The sequence below is a fragment of the Trachemys scripta genome, chromosome 8 (genome assembly GCF_013100865.1).
Source record: "Trachemys scripta elegans isolate TJP31775 chromosome 8, CAS_Tse_1.0, whole genome shotgun sequence".
In the NCBI taxonomy this organism is placed as follows: Eukaryota; Metazoa; Chordata; order Testudines; family Emydidae; genus Trachemys; species Trachemys scripta.
In genome coordinates, this window is record NC_048305.1 from 97,590,913 (window position 1) to 97,612,287 (window position 21,375).

General features: G+C 45.4%; 1 protein-coding gene across 2 annotated transcripts in view; it reads left to right on the forward strand.

The window, feature by feature from the left end:
* LRP8 (LDL receptor related protein 8) overlaps window positions 1-21,375 on the forward strand; it is a 262,396-nt gene that overhangs the window by 196,297 nt on the left and 44,724 nt on the right. For both annotated transcript variants that reach the window (XM_034778505.1, XM_034778506.1), the window contains exon 5: window positions 17,695-18,063. In XM_034778505.1, coding sequence (XP_034634396.1) covers window positions 17,695-18,063 — 369 coding nt within the window. The remainder of the gene's footprint in view (window positions 1-17,694; window positions 18,064-21,375) is intronic.

A 21,375-nucleotide genomic window follows, 5' to 3' on the forward strand; every position in this document is an offset into this window, starting at 1 on the left:
CCCCCCCCCCAGCCTTCTGCCCTGCACCGCCACACCCCCCCCCAGCCCTCTGCCTTGACCTCGAGTCCCCCCAATACCCAGCCCTCTGCCCTGAACCCCCTCCACACCTCCCCCAGACTTATAGAGAGAGACCTTCTAAAAAACATTAACATGTATTACCGGCACGCAAAACCTTAAAGTAAAGTGAATAAATGAAGACTTGGCACACCACTTCTCAAAGGTTGCCTACCCCTGCTTTAGCCTAATAAATACATTCTTTTTCATCATGGCTTGGCTTTGAAATTAATGGAGATATCCCATCTCCTAGAATTGGAAGGGACCTTGAAAGGTCATTGAGTCCAGCCCCCTGCCTTCACTAGCAGGACTAAGTACTGATTTTGCCCCAGATCCCTAAGTGGCCCCCTCAAGGATTGAACTCACAACCCTGGGTTTAGCAGACCAATGCTCAAACCACTGAGTTATCCCTCCTCCCCCCAGGGATCAGTTTAAATCAATCTATGCTGGTAAATGTTAATTTCAGCTGACACACTGAAATCGACGAAAAAAATCCATGGGTATTGGTCAGCGCAAGTACAGCCTCCCCCTGCACTTTGTGCCTGTGGGGATCAGCTCAGCCTAGGCCAATGGTCTCCATTCTGCCTTGTCAGGACCGAAGTCTTCCCCGGATGTTGCATCTGCAGGGATCCAGTGTCATCAGCAGGGCAAGGAGCTCTTTGGAGCTCTGTTGTCACAGTCCCAATCCCCCACGCGAAAGCCAGGAGCCTGGGAGCTGTCCGTGGGCAGGAACCATTCAGTGGTGGGGTGTCCTCCCCTGTGGCTGACAGCTCATTCTTCTCCTTGCACACCTGGCTGGGGGTCTCTGCTCTGCCAGACCAGGACCACAGCTTCTCCTGCACCTTGCCTGAGAGTGTCTTGGGCCTATCGTCTGTGCAGGGAACCCCCTGCAGCCCTGCTTTTAGCACTGCTTTAACCCCAACCCCCCTTTAATTTCCCATGGCTGTAAAAATTATAATAGTTAAAAATTAAAAAAAAGCTATCTTAATCATTGAAACTGAAAAAAACAATACATCAAATTCCACCAAGCCTTGTTATCTCTATGAATTCTGTTTTTTGCCTTCATTAGCTACGTGCACTGCTTGATGTTCAGTCATATGCAGTTCAGAGGAAATCAAACACACAGGACCAAATTCTGCTCTGAATTACCCCATTGATTTTAGTAAGATTGTACTCATGCAAATGGAATAAGTATGGGCCCAGTGTCCCATTCTTAATTATTTCAATGTGTGATGAAAAAAATGTATGTCTCGCAAAAAGCTTGCTACTGTGGGAAAATAGCTATATGCCGGGTGCACTTGTATTGGTGGAAGAATCTAAGGCCTTGTCTACACTACGAGAGTAGTTCGATTTTACTTAAATCGAATATTTGGAATCGATATTGCAAAGTCGAACGTGTGTGTCCACACTAAGGACAGTAATTCGACTTTGTGAGTCCACACTAACGGGGAAAGCGTCGACATTGGAAGCGGTGCACTGTGGGCAGCTATCCCACAGTTCCCGCAGTCCCCGCTGCCCATTGGAATTCTGGGTCGAGCCACCAATGCCTTCTGGGTAAAAAAATGTGTCGAGGGTGCTTTTGGGTAACTGTCGTCATCCATCCATCACTCACTCCCGCCCTCCCTCCCTCCCTGAAAGCGCCGGCGGGAAATCATTTCGCGCACTTTTCAAGTCATTGACAGCGCGGACGCCACAGCACTGTGAGCATGGAGCCCGCTGCAACCATCGCTGCAGTTGTGGCCGCTCTCAACGCCTCGCAGCTTATCATACAGGTTGCCCTGAGGCAGATGCAGAAAAGTCAGGCGAGGAGGCTACGTCAACGCGGTGATGGCCTGAAGTGTGAGAGTAGCACAGACCTCTCAGAAAGCAGGGGACCCAGCGCCGAGGACATCACGGTGGCAATGGGTCATGTTGATGCCGTGGAACGGCGATTCTGGGCACGGGAAACAAGCACTGAGTGGTGGGACCGCATAGTGCTGCAGGTCTGGGATGAATCACAGTGGCTGCGAAACTTCCGCATGCGGAAGGGAACTTTCCTTGAACTTTGTGAGTTGCTGTCCCCTGCCCTGAAGCGCAATGACACCCGGATGCGACCAGCCCTGACTGTCCATAAGCGAGTGGCCATAGCCCTCTGGAAGCTTGCAACGCCTGACAGCTACCGGTCAGTCGCGAGCCAGTTTGGGGTGGGCAAATCTACCGTGGGGGTTGTTGTGATGCAAGTAGCCAAGGCAATCGTTGATGTACTGCTGCCAAAGGTAGTGACCCTGGGAAACGTGGAGGCGATCATAGATGGCTTCGCAGCGATGGGATTCCCAAACTGCGGTGGGGCCATAGATGGAACTCACATCCCTATCCTGGCACCGGACCACCAGGCCAGCCAGTACATTAACAGAAAGGGCTACTTTTCCATGGTGCTGCAAGCACTGGTGGACCACAGGGGACGTTTTACCAACATCTACGTGGGATGGCCGGGCAAGGTTCATGACGCTCGTGTTTTCAGGAACTCTGGTCTGTTTAGACGGCTGCAGCAAGGTATTTACTTCCCGGACCACAAAATAACTGTTGGGGATGTGCAGATGCCTATAGTCATCCTCGGGGACCCAGCCTACCCGCTAATGCCCTGGCTCATGAAGCCCTATACAGGTGCCCTGGACACTGAAAAAGAACTCTTCAACTACCGGCTGAGCAAGTGCAGAATGGTGGTGGAGTGTGCTTTTGGACGTCTCAAGGGGAGATGGAGAAGCTTGATGACTCGCTGTGATCTCAGCGAAACCAATATCCCCATTGTTATAGCAGCTTGCTGTGTGCTCCACAATCTCTGTGAGAGCAAGGGGGAGACCTTTATGGCGGGGTGGGAGGGTGAGGAAATTAGCCTGGCTGCTGATTACTCACAGCCAGACAGCCGGGCGATTAGAAGAGACCAGCGGGAAGCGCTGTGCATCCGGGAGGCTTTGAAAGCAAAGTTCCTGAGTGAGCAGGGTAACCTGTGACTTTCTAATTTTGTGTACAGAGAAGCCTTCACCCCACTTCCAACACACGTTTCAAAATAAAAATAGTTCTACTTTGTTAAAGCACACCGTTTTCTGTAATACTGTTTTCGCGGGAATTTTTTAAAACTGGGACGCAGACTGTGGTGCGGAGCGGGTGTAGTGTAGTCGCGCGAATGCAGCTTCTAAACTGAAGGACTGACAGGCTCCGGTGCGGTGGGATGGTTCTTTCAACGGAGCCTGTCACCCCTCCTGATAGGGACTGTGTGTATGGGGGTACTATGTGACTTTGTGGCAGGGGGGGGACGCTTACAGATCCCCTGCTGTGTGGCTCTGTGATCCTGCCTAAGGACCGCCGCTTCAGATCTCTAACTGCCCTCCCGTGCCACAAAGTCACAGAGCAACCCACCTCCCACCACATAACATGAAAAGAACCTCCCAGACTAACCAGGGTAAGTAGTCACTGCATCACTGCACTATGTATGTGCCCTGCTGCTGTGCCTGCCCCCGACTATGTACCCTGCCAAAGGTGACTGTCCTGTCCAATTACCAACCCCCTTTCCCCCCCTCCTCCAAAAGAACATGATGGAAACAGTAGTTAACAGAAACATATTTTTTATTAACAACTACACAGGGGACTGGGAAGTGAAACTTGGACGGGGGCTTGTGTCAGGCGGGAAGGAAAGAACTTGTCAAACTTTGGGGACTGAGAGCCTTCTGCTGCTCGAGCTCTCTGCAGGGGTGCAGTGAGAGTTAGCAGGGACTCTGCCGCCTCTCCTTCTGTGCACTTTGGGTGAAGGGAGTATGGGACTTGGTGGCGGGGGAGGGCGGTTAGAGATGGACTGCAGCGGGGCTCTGTCCTCCTGCCTCCGTTCCTGCAGAACATCCACAAGGCGCCGGAGCGTGTCCGTTTGCTCCCTCAGTAGTCCAAGCAGGGTTTGAGTCGCCTGCTGGTCTTCCTGACGCCACCTCTCCTCCCGATCCATGTTGGCTTGGTGCATTTGGGACAAGTTCTCCCGCCACTGGGTCTGCTGTGCTGCCTGTGCTCTGGAGCAGGCTATAAGCTCGGAGAACATGTCCTCCCGTGTCCTCTTCTTCTTATGCCTAATCCTCCCTAGCCTCTGGGAGTGTGATGACAGGCTAGGTTGTGAGACAGTCGCAGATGGGGCTGTGGGAATGGGAAAAAGGGAGTGAATTCCTCAGAAAGATAAATGTAGTTGTGAACAAAGAACATAGTCTTTCTCTGTGAACAGGACCATGCACAGCACCTATCACATGCGCACTCAGCACAAGGTCGAATTCTCGGCCTTCGCATTCACTGTCTGTGGTTTTGCAGAGCACTTTTGAGAACCCTGTCAGGACAACGGAATTTCTGTTGCAGGCAGACATGGTAAGCCGTAGATTCGTGGCAGCTTAAAACTTTAATATTAGCAATGGCCTCATTTCACATTGAAATCAATGTCGGTCCCTGCTGCCAGCAATCCGGCAAGCAGGAAGTTTGCTCCTGTCCCACACCCTCGCGGCTGTCCCCGGGAACGATCCCTTTCGGCTGACCCTTTCCCGCCTCCACCGCGTGGCTGCAAACCAGCCAACACTAATAACATTCCCCTACCTCATTCAAAGCAGGTCTTCATGAGCGACATCACCCTCATGAGGATCTCTGAGAGCGACAGACAGAGAATGCTCCGGGAAAGCCTCCAAAGACCAGGGCCGTATGCCGCCATGCTGTGCCAAGCAATGATTCCGGAGTACTTGCTAGTCTCGTGGCGCGGCAACGTGTCCTACTACGGAGGACCCAATAAGGCCGCTCTCCCCAAGAACCTAATGCAGCGGATTTCAAATTACCTGCAGGAGAGCTTCCTTGAGATGTCCCAGGAGGATTTCTGCTCCATCCCCGGACATATAGACCGCATCTTACTGTAGCTGCAGTAGCAGGGACTACACAGTAGAGCGGCTTGGGCAGGACAATCATGCAAAACCGGACATTGCTAGATTTTTTTGAAATACTTGCACTGCCCATGACTGAACCGTTAAGTTATTCAAAGTAATCATGAGAAACCCATTTTTTACATTGTTAATAATCATGTTCTGTTACAAATAAATGTTTAGATGTTTACAACACTTACTGGATGATCCTTCACCAGATTCTGTGTCCGGGGTAACGGCTGGGGAGGGTTGGTAGGGGATCTCTGTAAGGGTGATGAAGAGATCCTGGCTGTCGGGGAAATCAGCGTTGTGAGCGCTGTCGACTGCCTCGTCCTCCTCATCTCCTTCCTCATCTTCCCCGTCCGCTAACATGTCCGAGGATCCGGCCGTGGACACTATCCCATCCTCAGAGTCCACAGTCAGTGGTGGGGTAGTGGTGGCGGCCGCACCGAGGATGGAATGCAGTGCCTCGTAGAAACGGGATGTCTGGGGATGGGATCCGGAGCGTCCGTTTGCCTCTTTGGTCTTCTGGTAGCCTTGCCTCAGCTCCTTGATTTTCACGCGGCACTGCGTTACATCCCGGCTGTATCCTCTCTCTGCCATGTCTTTAGAGATCTTCTCATAGATCTTTGCATTCCGTCTTTTGGATCGCAGCTCGGAAAGCACGGACTCATCGCCCCACACAGCGATGAGATCCAAGACTTCCCGATCAGTCCATGCTGGGGCCCTCTTTCTATTCTGAGCTTGCACTGCCATCAGTGCTGGAGAGCTCTGCATCGTTGCCAGTGCTGCTGAGCTCGCCACGATGTCCAGACAGGAAATGAGATTCAAACTGGCCAGACAGGAAAAGGAATTCAAATTCAAATTTTCCCGGGGCTTTTCCTGTGTGGCTGGTCAGAGCATCCGAGCTCGTACTGCTGTCCAGAGCGTCAACAGAGTGGTGCACTGTGGGATAGCTCCCGGAGCTATTAACGTCGATTTCCATCCACACCTAGCCTAATTCGACATGGCCATGTCGAATTTAGCGCTACTCCCCTCGTCGGGGAGGAGTACAGAAGTCGAATTAAAGAGACCTCTATGTCGAACTAAATACCTTCGCGGTGTGGACGGGTGCAGGGTTAATTCGATGTAACGGCGCTAACTTCGACATAAACGCCTAGTGTAGACCAGGCCTAATATTATCCTCAAGAATGGAAAGAAAGTGATTGTAGGTTTAACAAATGAAAGTCCTTCATAAACAAGATTAAGTAGGAAAGCAATGATATCCTCTGGGTTTCACATGATGTTTAATTACTGGACAGCTGGAGGGATTAATGCTTGTGTATTATGCCCAGGCTATCCAGAAATTAAACATAGTGGACAGCTTTGACTTTTATCACTGCTTAAAGTATTAGATCTCCTTCAAAAGCAGTAGAAATTACAGGAAAATCCCCATTGTTCTTTAGGAAAGATCTCATTCCGTATTCATATTTGTTTTGAGCTATATAACAACAAGAAAGCAAAACAAATTAACCTGGTGGCTAGCTATAATTGCACCCTTACAGTAAAAATGAGGGTAGTTTCCAGATGAATGTATCAATGTCTAGCATAGTTAAATGTAAAAACCTACATTAATGCAATGTTAATGTAGAGACTTTAATTGTACATGTCAAGAAATTCACACTTCGGGCCAGAGCTTTAGCTGGGCCAGAGCTCTGCTCAGTGCAGCTGAAGAGATGTGGGGGCAAAGGTTGCTGTTAAGCAGACTTGACTTTTTCCTAATGTTGGAGCCAGCTCAGGTGTAATGTACTATTCCACAACTGATGCAGAGTGATGTCCTGCCCACACCCCAAGCAAGCAGAATGTAGTTCCTGGAATCTGACCATCAGTGTTCCCATAGCAGCCTCAACTTTTCTTCCTGTGTGCATGCATTCACAATAGGAGCTTTCACTCTAAAATCATGTAATGTATCAGTATGTTCAGTAAATAAAATAGTCTTCAAAGGGTACAGAAGAAGGTGCAGTTTAAAGTAAATGTTCATTGATTAATGTTTTTATACAGTTTTATTGAAGGTGCATTTTTTAAAAAGTGCAGTTCTTTCCACATTGTGGTGTTTGCTGAAAAAAATACATTTTTGCCCAGGGTTGTCGGAGCTTGTTATGAAATACTTAATTTTAATGCAAAGGAACAAAATTAAGATTATTATGGGACAGGGTTAAGATTGCTTTGTTTGGATAATTAAAATACAAACGTTAGCATTCCCTTAATGCATATTTTACATTATTTAAACGTATACAGTGGACGTATCCTGAAATCGTAGATGCATAAACAATCATCTTGAGTGCTAGAGAAAGATCCTGCCCTGCTACAGGAGTGGGAGAAGTTGCCTCTGCCTCTTCTACAACAGTGTAACAGAGGACAGAATTTAGCCCAGAGTTGGCTCACTATATACTCTCCCAGTGGCTAGGGTTCATGGATGTGGAAATCCCATATCTAGCTTCCTATTTGTGTCATTCCATAGCTGCCAGCCATGCTGCACATCATGTACCTAGAAGACATTTTGGGGAGAACAGGTCCAGAACTCTGTATCTTTTAATCCCCAAACACAGCTTTCTACTACTTAAACTAAAAGAGAATCTGCTTTAGGTATAGCAGTGAAAGGGCTTATGTTATGATGAGACACATTTGAGCAGATTGAACATTCCTCCCTTTTATGGGCAGTGGTATATATAGTTTGCTCCCTCTAGCCACTACATTATAGCTCTGTGAACTAAGCACAATTTGCAAACGTTATTTCAAAACCAAGTATCTTCAAACATGGCACAGCCCTTTTCCAAGACTATGGCCAGGAAAAATCTGAAGCTTTAAAAGAAAGTTGTTTTGTGAATTGGCCAAGCACAAAAACAACATCTGAAAATTTTCAGCATGGCTGAAAAATGCTGTTTTTTTACCCGCAGACAGTTAAATCGGTTGAGTGGATTTTGCTTGCATTTTCCAAAAAAATTCACCTCTGAGCTGAAGTATAGCTGTGAAGGTTTAGTCCACAATTAGGTTATATTTTATAAAGTTTAAAGCAATGATTGCACATATGAATGTAGAATTCATGTGTCATCTCACCAGTAGTGCTGGTGGTATGAACCAAAAATACACTAAGCTGCAGCCCTAGGGTTGCCACCTTTCTAATGGCTGGTAACTGGACCTCTGAGGCCCTGCCCCCATCCCACCTCTTTCCCTAAGGCCCTGCCCCTGTTCTGCCTCTTCCCCAAGACCCCTCCCCTGCTCCACCTCTTCCTTCAAGGTCCCATCCCTTTCATCACCTCAAGGCTCCGCCCCCGTCATTCGCAGTGTCTTCACGAGCACGGCCAAGGCCACCTGGCCCACCACCTGTGGACTGCGCAGGGCCATGTGACGCCATAGGCCGCACGAGCAGCCTGGTCCCGGAGGCAACAGCTGCTGCTGTGCTGTCTCCTTCCTTCCGCTTAGGGTTGCCACCTTTTCCACAGATTAAAAAAAATGGACATCAGGACTTGCCAAATGGCACCTGGACACATAAACCGAAATCCGGACTGGGCAGGTGGGTACCCTACGCAGCCCTTTATTTCTAAATACTTTTTATACAAAAACTGTAGAAGTGAAAGGCCAAATCCTAATCCCATTGAACTCAACACTAAAGGGATCTCCATCCCGTTAACACCCGTGGAATCAGAGCCTTGGCCTAAGAGTGTTTGCGTCCACGTTTATTCCTATATCAGTGTTGCTTTCCTTTTATGGAACTTCCCATTTGAATAGCTGTAGTTTTTAGGCCAAATTTTCTAAACCTGTCATAATCATTTACATACCTATCACAGTGCACCCACCAAATAGCAGTGCTACCAGAATTGCAAATAGAGGCCAAGTTGCCCTTTGAAAATTTGTATGGTAGTGGTTTTTTTCCACCCCTACTGCTGCATATAAAAGGAATCTTTGACTGCCCACCCAACACAAGCCAGCATGCTTATATTTTATTCCAAACATATATTTGTAAGTTGTCATTGCAGTTTCACTCCACCTTGTTTGGGATCTTAGGTTCTAGTGGAAATGCTGGAGATAACAGCATCATTAGGGTAAATTTTGCACAAGGTTTGCATGGCAAATTTTAGCTTTCTCCTGATTTGTCTTTTGCTCCAGAGGAGTTAATAATATAGTGTGCTAAATGCTGTGAATATTCAGATCTAATGATGCGGTGAACCACAGTAAAAGGAAATATCGCCTCTTGTGAAGAATTCCCTTCAAGCAGATTAAATTAGTGGCGGTAGAGATTTTTATGGGGCAGTGACCTCACTGCTTGTAATGTGAACACAGCTTTGTACCTCATTATTCAGCAGAGCTAGACCTCTGGAGCCTGCATTTCTCTCAGTTGTCATAGCTACTACAAGATTATCTGACTGAAGTCAGGCTTTCCATTTTGATTGTTTTTTTCTTACCTGTTCTGCCCATTGATTCAGAAGCATATCTCTAGGGAGGGGAATGCTGTTTTTCTCCTCTCTGCCTTTCACAGACATTCCTACGGGGCCATCCATTCAACAAATTGGCTTTTGTCTAAGAATTTGGAAAATAAAATCTATTTTTCCCAGATGGCTTTGAGACATGTGTGAGTAGCTACACAGTGATTGACAGTAGGTGTTTAGAAGCTACAAGATGCCGTGGTGTGTTATTGCCGGCAACCATTTTGTTTATAGATGTCCATCAAGGAAACACACTGTGAACATATTATTAATCTCCAATGTAAGACAATGGGCCAAATTCTTTTCTCATAAATCCATAGTGACTTAGTTAACTTAGTGGAATTACTCTTGTTTTACATGGGTTTAACTGAGAATCAATTATGACCCAAAGGTGGTTCAGTTGGTCCTGGTGGTTGATGTTTGCTTTATCCTTGTGCTTGGGAATTTGAAGATAGGAAGAGGTAGCATGCACTGCACCACTGAAGTCTTAATCTGACTTTCTTTTTATTTTCTAATCACAACAAAAATGGAGTTTACAAACTCCCTGGGATTAAAACAGATCTAGCTATAATCTGATAACTTTAATTTGACTAATCTAAAGCTTTTAAGACTTTGCAGAGTTCCTTTCCTGAGTTGAGAGTAGGAAATCAGAAGCAGCATTTTTCTAAAGGGGAGAGATGGAAAATTCAGACAAATATTTTTGGGTACTTCTTAACTTATTTCATATTAGCACATACTGCATAATCAGTGTGAACCTCAGTATAATGGACTAAAAGTATGACATTCATACCGTCTGATTTTCCTGGCAAAACATCTCTGATTTAAATTCCCGAGTGGCAAAGTTAGCCGCCATCATGCAAAAGGACCAGTGTAAACAATTCTTATAGCTAGAGGGAATCCCATGCACTTCTCCTCTCTAGGACTCTGCATAAGCGTAATATTCCCTTTGTGGATCCATGTGCAGCATCATGGCTTTATTCTTTAATACCTTAGTTTAGTAACTGAAAACAACACAATTTTATGATAGGTATGAATTTGTATGTTAATATCATGGAGCTATTAGTTTAATGGATATTCTCGTATGGTTCTTAGTGATTTGCCAAATCGGTATAATTTGTAAAATTGCCATTTTAACAAACAAGTCATGTCTGGAGGAATGTGAGTGCGCACATCTCATCCAGGTTCCAATTCTAAGAATAAAAAAAAATCCAAACTCTTTCTTGCATATATTTCTACTAAAATTATATCTACTACAGAACATCTAAAATTTGATTCAACAGATTACATTCTAAAAGAACATCAAAAGAGTAAAGATAGGTCTTTATCTTTTCCCCTGTAGGTATCTCTACAATTTGAACATAAAACTACACAATGTAAACCTTATGCATCCTAATGCCTTTTTCTCTTTACACTAGAATCACGCTTATTTTGATGTGCCTTTCAGTTATTTAACCAGGAAATCTGTGCTGTTTCAGTAGTCAGGAGTCTTGTAACAATTATAGAACAGAACTGAGGACACTGCAAGTTCTCAATAGTAACTTTTTATATGTTAGTGAAGAAGATATAAAAAAAAAAATTAAGACTTTTCAGGTCTTATGTATATACGGTACTTTTCTGTTCCTTAGAGTGCTATGCAATTACTGCTGAATAAAGCACATATGTTAATTGAATTGCCACGAAAATAAAGCCATTTTCAATGACCTCCTGAGTCTCTGAAAACTTACTCTAGATCCATAACACACTTTTGCACCAACAATTATTTATCAGCAGTAACTTGGTAGTCTGGTCACACTGTTATAATTAACTAATATTACTCTAATGCAGCTGCAGAGACTGGAAAAACAGCTTGTTTGTGTTTGTGGGGAGCTGTGTTGCAAAAGAAGCAGACAAATGCAAATATTAATTTGTGAGGTTATTTGAAATGGTTTCCTTGGCTCCTTAGCTACATTAGTGCTTTGACTAGAATTAGGAATTACCATTTCTTCTGCCACCTCATCTGTATGGGCTTCTCCATATCAATCCCCATAGCAACAGCCACTAATAGTGGTGAGACTGCAATTCTGTTGCATTATTCCCTCTAAGGAAGGCCTGTCTTTATTCAGAGGAATTCACTTCAAGGTCATCATTATTTACCTCCCTCTCTTTTGCTGCCCTCCCTAGAGGGCAGCCTTCTGAGGGGAAATTGCCCCATGGAGCATGAATCTTGCTTTGAACAGAGGCACCTGACACATGGCCTCAAGGTCTTTGAAAATTTATATTGTCGCTGTTTCCAAGGTAACTGCAGCTCTGACCCCTTTGTGGCTTCCTTAAGGGCACCCAGCTTATGTTTCAGGCCTTCAGCCATCAACTTTCTTGAGGCAGAGTCCCACAACACTCTCTCTCGAGAGTGGGGATTTAGGCTGCAGTTCATCCTGCAATTCACTATGACTACCTCAGCAGATCTGACTTTAGTTCAGCACCTACATCCCTCTTCTCTGTGGGGCAACAACAGGGTTAACAAGTGACCAGCCAGCATTCATAAAGCAAAGCATTATTTATTCAGAAGAAAAGCATTACAGAGAAAACATACTGAAAACAATAAACAGCTTATGTTCATGCTTACCAGGTAATGCCTATCTGCCACCTAGGACGCTGGTAGGTTTCAGAATATGTCACGTCCTCTCACAAGGCCTGTCCTTTTCACAGTCTCATGTCTGTGCTTAGATTGTGTGAGTGACCTCTCCCCCTATTTTAGCCCATTTCATACAGTTTTCAGTTCTTTGTTCTCAGAATCTCTTTCACCAGGTCACATGCGTTTTGTTTTCATCGTACTCAGGAATAGTTCATATTCCTCACTGACTCTTTTTACAGACTTCAACATTTGTTGCATTGCAAAAAAAGTTTCAAAAAGTGAAATTCACCTCATTTTCCACACCCCAGTATCTCTGAAACTCTGTCAATTCACCACAAATTTTACCAAACAGTTCTTGTCTGGCTGTAAGCTACACATATAATTTCAAGCAAAATGGATTTTTTTTTTTTTTTTTGAGAAACAGGAGGCAAAATAAATTGAGCTTATTATCGAGACGCTAGTAACAGCCTTCATCAGGGAGTCACTACTGCAGCTGTATGATGGAGTGTCTTTTTTATTAATGATGGATATTGTCGATTTCACATTTTGTTTTGCATCAAATTAATATTTGAAAATCCACAGTAATTACGCTATAGATTCCTGCCTTATGGAAAAGTTATTATACAAAAGACTCGCTTTACCCACATTGAAACACTGCAGCTGTTAAGCAGTACCCAGTGACCTTACACGAGTATAGGAAATAAAAGAGAATGCCATATACAAATGAAACCAAATATGGAATATACAGAGACAGAATTCATATAAATGACTAGGAATTTTTACCAGGACATTAGTGTAACTATTCTCTGCTCTTACAAAAAGTGCCATAGAATTGACCATACAAAGGCTTCAGTTTTACATCTTATCCAAAAGATGGCACCTCCAACATCCTAGTGCCTATTAGCGTCCTATTGGCTGAATAGTGACTGAGAGAAAAGGGTGCCAATACTGAGTCACTAAGCATACGACTTCATCGCTTTTAAAACCTGTAGCAGTGAGTCTCAAAGCACAGGTCTACAGACTCGGGCTTGTGCTACGGCACTAAAAACAGCTAGTAGACATTGCAATTTGGGCTGGAGCTTGGGTACTGAAGCCCAGGGAAGGGGGTGGGTTTCGGAGCCCAAGGTCCAGTCAGAGCTGCAACACTCCTGCCAATCAAAGATTTTCAAGATTTCTACTGGGATCACTTCATATTTAAAAAAGATTTTGCATCTGAGACTACAACACTTATTTCTTTCCACTGAAAAAAAATTGAATCTAATATTGTTTTTTCTCCCTTTTGTACAAAAAAATCTCCTAATAGGGCAGGTAGCAAAATTAGAGAACGTAAACAAATTGCTCAAGTCAAAGGAGAAATAAATACCATGGTGGATATTTAATTACTGTTTAATGTTATTTCTTTTGAAATACTTGGGAAGCACTTCTTGGCATACGCGCAATATGCCTCAGGTGGCACGTGACCAGGATTCATCACCGAATTTGGTCTGCTGGTTGGATTGTTAGCTGGGTCGGGTACAAATGGGGAGTGCAACATGAACACTGATCCATGACCCCTGGGAAGCTCTGAGATGCTGTAGTAATGGGGGTTGCCTAAGTATCCAGACAGACTTGGGAAGGATGATGTGAATCTAAATTGCCTTTCACTTATTCCTCCCACCTTATCTCTCCATGTGCTGTGTATAGTAATTCGTAATGCAACTCTTTTCTTGCTCTAGGGGGTACTTTATACTAGTGTAAAGCCATGCAAAAGGTCATAATGTGGTTGGCTCCTGTGTGAGCATAGAAAGAGTACAAGGAGGTGCTCTCCCCCTATTTCAGCCCTGTGCAAGAGCAAGCCACAGTGTGGCTGGAGACTGCAGGCTTTGCTTCTTCCTAGCACACCCCATAAAATCTAGCTCTCTGAAAGTCGCTAGGGAGGGGCAAGGTAGGTTGAAGGTGAGACAATAAGTCCCTCTCTCCTTTCCTTAAAAGCCAGTGGAGCCAGATGGGTCTGGAAGGGGGAGTACTCTCTCTATGGGGGTGCCACTACAGTGCCAATGTTCACTGCCTAGGCAGACTTCTGGCTGAGGCCTGTGGAAAATGAGTCAGTGGTACCAGTCCAGTCCATAGTAACCCGATGACCACATCACATGAACCACCACTGTAACGGTCACCACTGTTGCCACTGGAGCTTTGTCTGCACAAGCACAGTTTATGCCCATTGTCAGCACTGATGCAGCTACATGCTTCTGGGCCAGGGTTAAAGATGTGCCAGTGAAGCCCTCCCTGTTCAAGGCTGAGACACAAGGGTGGAGTGGTAGGTGTCTGCTGCCCATGCTGTACCTGTTCAGTGAACAAAGGACTTCAGTCTCTAGTGCTGGTCCTATTCAGCATCTGGCATCAGCACTGAATTCACATTTTAAAAACAAAATAAAATAATCATAAGCTTGTGAATTAGTAGCTAGGAAATCATGAGCTTCATTGCAGAAGTCCTCGGGAGAGGCATGAAAGCAAAATTGCTTTTATTCTTTTCTGTCTGAGATTTTCGATGCATTTTATATTTTAGTGGGGTTTGTGTGTACAGGGGAGGAGGAGCTTCTATATTAATTTGCAATGTCTGTAGGTGACTGACCCCCACTTTCTATGGATACATGTGGCCATCTCTAATTTGCACACTTGGCAAATTTCAAAAGGGAGACAGGCAACACATACAAACATAAGAAGGGGCAGAGGTGGGGGTAATGAAAACAAGGAAGAAAGATGTGCTCATTACAGCTCAGGGAAGGAAATTAATTCACAGTTGGAGTGTGTAAATTGCTGTAATCCTGCCAAAATATTAGGGATCAAGAGCTTATGCAAACTTTGCTTATTTATTTTTTTCTGAGGTCGCTTTTCTAACATTTATTTTGATGTATTTCCTCAGCTCAGCCTTGATCTGTTACGTTATCTGCATGTAGTCACTGCAGCTCTCATGTTTATCATCTCTCTTCAATCAGATCAGTAAGGCTATAGCTGTGTTACCTCAAATTAATACTCCACAATGCCATAACATTACCCGTTTGAAATGGCTGCTAGATTACAGAGATGAAGACCGATCGATCAGATTAATAGATCATTTTGTTTTCAGTTATACAAGTGCCAATTAATCAGAATAGCTAAATAAGCACAATTAGATCTTTGGAGAAAGGCAGGTGCCGTGTAAATGTTTGTGAGAGGAAGACAGACATATAAGTAGAGATTGCGCCTATTTTTTTCTTTTAATGAACTCCAACTCTGCCATGCAATTACTTTTAGATGCAGTTCCTAGTGCTTAGACATCTCTCCACCTGAGTGTGCTAACAAATCAGATAGTTAGGTGACCAAATGCTGTAATTTTCAGATGCACTTAATTGCAGCTATAAAATTGCACCCAGAAAATTGAAGGTGGAATTGAGATTCCTTTAAAAATCTGCTTCATCGCATCCATAGAAGAGCTTATGGTCTGTGCTCAAGAGTATCCTTCTCCTCTGACTGTTTTTGGAATCTGAATCTTTTTCTGATTGGTAAGACATCTCTGCCTCCATTCTACCACCAACCCCCTAACAAGCAATTTAATTTGGTGCTTCTAGAAATTTGTAATTTTAGTGCACTAGTGATTTCATACCACGGGATTTAAAAATACGAGCATAGCGTTTGCCACACTGAATCAAAAAATGGATCCATCAAATTCTGTCTCCATTGGTGGCCGGCGTGAGATGCTACCAAGGAAGGCAAACACCTCTACTCCCTCAAATGGGCTTGTCCTTTGGCATTTAGGTGGTGGGAGCCAAAATAATGCCCAGACAGGTCGAAAGAAGTTGGGTTTGCTGGGACTGATCCAGGGAGGGTTGGGTTTCTTAGGTTTTACTTTAGGACATATCAAAATAGATTCAATAAGTAGAACACTAGAACCTTAGGGAGTTAGAAACTTCAGCTATGCTCTTTGCCCATACAGCTTGGTAGATTCGTGATTCAGGTAGTGTATATGCTAATAATTCCATTGCAAGCAGTCAGTGCTTATCTTCCTAGGTGAAAAAAACAGAATCTTTCTGTATAACACTGTGAGAGTATGTCTACACTTAGAGCTGGGGGTGTGATTCCCAGCTCATGCATATACACTCACACTAGCTCTTGTCACACTAGTGTGCTTAAAAACAGTAGCATCGCTGTAGTAATGCACGCCGCAGCATGGGATAGCTGTGCTGAGTGTGTACCCACACGGTTCAGGCAGCTGCTCTACTATTTTTAGTGCACTAGCTAGATGAGAGCTAGTGACAATGTCTGCGTGAGCTGGGAATCACACCCCTAGCTCATAGTATGGACGTGGCCTTATTAGATCATTCTCCCTGTACTCTTGCCACAGCCTCAAAGCTGGTACGTAACCCCACGTAGTAGAGATTCTGTTGTCTTTCAGATGCACTTCCCATGTTGTGTCTCAGCTACCAGTGTTATTTCAGCAGTGTGGTTTATCACAGGAGCTGTGCAGAAGAGGCAATAAGTACTTTTGCTATTGAAGACAAAAGCCTCCTGAGTGCAATTAAAAGAAGCATTTTTCAAGACAGATTATTTAATCTAATATAATTTATAAAAGCCATAATTTTCCATTGGATCTTTGAAGCTGAACTGATTTTTTTTCCTTAACAACCGAGTAAATTAGGTACCAATTAAAAGTATTTATAGGGGACTCTTGCCAGTGGCTGTGTTTTTCTTTTTGCAGTAAGAGTGACCATTGTTGGGACATCTGAAAGTTTAATTTGAGCAGACTCCTGGCTCAGCAGTAAATCAGGCATGCAAAGGAAAAATGTCTGTTCTCCTCCATAGCTCAAAAAGTCTCATTTGTATGTAAATGCAGAATGGTGACTTCCAGGGAAAAGAGTCAGTACGTTGTGAAGGGATTTATCGGCATGATTCAGCAGCTAATTCCTGCACAACTCACTGAATATTTACCCTGTGTGTCCCACTTAATATGTCCAAAACAAAACACTGTGAAATTCTGAAATTTGCTTAGTTTTGGGGGTGAATTTGGTGAGTCAGGAATTGATAGCACAGGCTTGAGCTCAGTATAGTGCCAGCAGGAGCTATGCAAGACTGTGTCACACAATTCTGCCATGTATCTCCATCCTAGACTGTAATATCTCTGCTGTTCCATTGCTTGTCTCCCAGCACAGCTCAGACAGTGCTCTTCAGTATTGGCTTGCAATACCTTTGTTGTTCTGGTGCTGGGACCACACACAGAATTGCCAGTGGTCCTTGTTCCTGATCTTCAGTTCCCGTACACTTCTGTCCAAAGCTCCCCGTGCAGTTCTGCCAGTGCTTCTCAGTCTTGACCTTCAGCCCTTCCACTATTCCATTCCTGGGCTCCACGCACAGTTGTGTTAATGATAGCCTATCACAACTCTGGTATTTTGGCCCTGGATGGACTCCACACACACACAGCCAATGCATGTCATTACTGACTTGGAACAACCCAGCTGTTCCTGGTCTGGACACCACACAGCCTAGCTAATGTCCTTCACTCCTAGCCTGCTCCAGTGTTGGGTTTCTCCTGAGCAGAGACTGCCCAAGGCTGTGTGGTGGGTTTGTGACATGGACACAATGTCCACTTGGGGACTAGGTTGAAGATCTCCCAACTCACCTGTTTGTTTTTACTCCAAAGTCTGTTCTTCCAGTGAGTTCCAGTGCAGTAACAAGACCTGCATAGCCATGATCTTTGTGTGTGATGGCGACAACGACTGTGGCGATGGCAGTGACGAGAGCAAGTGCTCGCCCCTCACCTGCAACCCTAACGAGTTCCAGTGCAACAACAGCGTGTGCATCCCTGAGCTCTGGGTCTGTGACAACCAGCCCGACTGTGAAGACCACTCAGATGAATCGATGGAGAAGTGTGGCTACAAAGTCAAGCCTCGGGTGCTGAACGCCTGTGCAGCCCACGAATTCAGGTGTGGCAATGGGGAGTGCATCCACTTGAACTGGAAGTGCGATGGTGACGAGGACTGCAAAGACAAGTCAGACGAGCAGGATTGTCGTAAGTATCTGCAGGGGCTAAGCAGCGTTGGGGGCAAGGGATGTCTGCTGGGTAAAGATTTCCTTGAGGAGAGAGTATTTTTGGGTGCCCCTAAAGGCCACATTTCAGCCAAGACCTCTAATGACAGGTTTGCTGCAACAAATTTGTGCCTTCAAACTGGGTATTTGTGTCTGCAGACGGTGTAGCTGAGTGCCCAATTACCAAAATAACCTGCACAAACGAGTCGGAGCACAGAACTCTGTGGCTGCAAATAATGGTGCATTCAGTGAGAAGTCAGAGGCTGATTTGAGGCTCAGAGAGTTAAACAGCAGCTCCTGTAGTGACTTAAATGTGAGCCTCTCTGACAGGAGTGGGGAGGAGAAAGCCAGCTTTCCAGGAGCTCCAGGGGCAATGTTCCTCACTGAGTCACAATCCCTTTCAGAGGCAGGGCGGCTCCACCCTGCCCCTTGTTCAGTGCTAGAACCTTTGTGACACAATCTGGCCCATAGCTTCTTAAAGAGAGATGAAAGCATTTAGGGTTGGGGGGAAATTAATTGTTCTAAAAGAATAATACAGGACTGGAAAGCAGATAGAAAACGTGGGGTGGGGTGGCGTGGCGTGTGGTGGGGTGGGGTGGAGAGGGGAGGGAAAGATTCATAGATTCCAAGGTCAGAAAGGACATCTAGTCTGGCCTCCTGCATAACACAGGCCATAGAACTTCCCCAAAATAATTCTGGGGAATTATTATCTAGTTTGAACTAGAACATATCTTTAAAAAAATCCAGTCTTGATTTAAAAATTGCCAGTGATGGAGAATCCTCCATGACCCCATGGTAAATTGTTCCAAAGGTTAATTACCCTGTTAAAAATTTACACCTTATTTCCAGTCTGAATTTGTCTAGCTTCAGCTTCCAACAATTGGATCGTGTTATACCTTTACCTGCTAGGCTGAAGAGTCTATTATCAAATATTTATGTCTCATGTAGGCACTTATAGACTGCAATCAGTTTACCCCTTATCCGGCTCTTTGGTAGTGGAGTGGGTTGTGAGGGCCTAGCTGAGGAGGAATTGGTAGCAAGTGACTGAGGAGATCTGTTTCAGTTGGAAATCAGAGCTAGGGAATGGGAACAGGTTTGAAAACCCCTAAATCGCCTCAGGGGATCACAGCTCACAGGTTGGAAACATCTATGTTAAAGCAAAAAAAAAAAAAAAAAAAAGTAGTTTTCTGCCTATGAATCCAGAACATATTGAACCAGAGAGTCAATAAAGGGATCTCTGAAGAAGCCAGTTCAAAATGCACTTTGCTCTCAAACCTAAGCCCTTTCAGTATAAGAGTTTGGCTTGTTAAAGGCACAGAGATCATAAATAATGGATTTCTCTTCAGTGAGCTTTGTGTATTTAACACGTTGTTGCTGTGTATTGAATGTTTTATCCATTTTCAGACACTAAACTGCTCAAACTGGTCACTTACCCAGAGACACCAAGAGGGAAATGGAGAAAATGTTTCGTTGAAATATTCATCATGACAAGATTGAGATGAAATAAAATATTTACACAGCTACATACATACATACAGCACTGCTGAAAGGGGGGGAGGAGGACTGAACATTTTAACCAAGGACCCAGGAAAACCTCCTGCTCTTAGAATCAGAGCCATAGGGTTTTTACTGTCCACATAGACATTGCACCCAGCAGGGCAGAAAAATCCAGCCTCCGAGGCTAGTAGGGCAGTCCCAGTTTGGGAAGGGCCTGAACAAGAAGGCAGTTAGGCTTTCTGTGAAGCAGAGATACAGGCAGGGAGCAAATGCTGTAGCTCCTTTAACAGGACAAGGAGAAAGTGGAAGCCCCAGTCACCACTAGTTGTATTTCAGGAGGGTCGGGGAAAATGCAAAGTAGCCTCTGAGCTGCCCTTTAAGAGTAGGGAGAGGAGAAAAATGAGTAGCTGGCCAAAGAGCAGGAGAAAGAGCTGGTATACAGAAAATCAAAGGGGGTGTGGACAGCAGCAGGATAAGAGTCCCAGGGGGGCTCAGGATTTACTTCTGGGGCAATTCTGCGCCACTGTGCAATGCAGAATTTTGCAGAAATGAACATTGTGCACGCAGAATTTCTTTTCCCCCACAGAAATGGGCTGCAGTGCTGCTGGCCAGCACTAGGGGCCGCTGGACCCAACAGAGCCCAGCTCGCACATAGAAGACACGGCTGGGGGAAAGGGGAGGGAGCTAGAGGGTTCCAAGCAGCTGCAGTTTCCAGCATGCCCTGAGGGAAGGAGAGGGCGGTGCACAGGAAACTCTGTACAAAGTCTGGGACCCAGCATCAGGCTGTTTCTCCCCCTGGATCCCTGGGCTCTGGGGAGGAGAGGGGGGGGGGNGGGGGGGGGGGGGGGGGGGGGGGGGGGGGGGGGCGGGGGGGGGCGGGGGGGGCAGGTGTCTGGGCCGGGGGCGCCATGACTGGGCTCTGGGGGAGAGGCATGTGGTATCTGGGCCAGGGGGTACCGCGGCTGAGCTCGGGGGGAGGGAGTGTGTGTATCTGGCCTGGAGGGAGCCCTGCAGCTGGGCTCGGGGGTTGGGGAGTGTTTGGCCCCCGGCTGGGCTTGTGGAGGGGAGGGGAACAGAAAACAGGAACTGGGTTATCATAGGGGTTTCTTTAACTCTCTACTCCTGGGAGATTTTTTTTGTGTGTGTTTGTATTGTTACAAAGACATACTTGCTGACGGGTATTTTGAAATAAATTACCAAAATAATTGAAACTGGTGTAATTATGTAGTGTTATTTTGACAAATAAAATTTGCAGAATTTTGCTGAATTTTTAATTTTTGGTGCAGAATTTTTAATTTTTTGGCTCAGAATGGCCCCCCGGGGCAAGGACCGATGCTCAGCTTCAGGGAGGATTGATTTTGTCGAGAGGGGGAGCGCTGATTGCCTGGATATGAGGGGGATAACAGTGTGATTGGTGGAGAGCAATATGATGGAATAGATCTGTTTGAGCCACAGAGCTGGTCCTTCACTTTCAGGAATGTGGGCCTCAGTGGCTGCAGCTGAAGGTGAACTCCCTCAGTCAGCACTAGCAGTAGATCTGTTATCCTCTCTGTGGGACAGCCACTAGAGGGCAATATCAATGAGCTACATAAAGCCAGGGTGTTACAGTATTTTTAATCCCTTTCCCACCCATTCCCACTATTGTGGCAGCGGGTCCTGTGGGACCCGTGGGATCCCAGTTCCAGGCAGGACTCTTGTCTTCTGTTATGGGGGGGGGGGGGGGGGGGGTTAACACTTGAAAAAAAAAGGGGTTTTCAAAAAAAAAAAGTTGTTTTTTTGAAAAGCCGTGTGGGAAGGG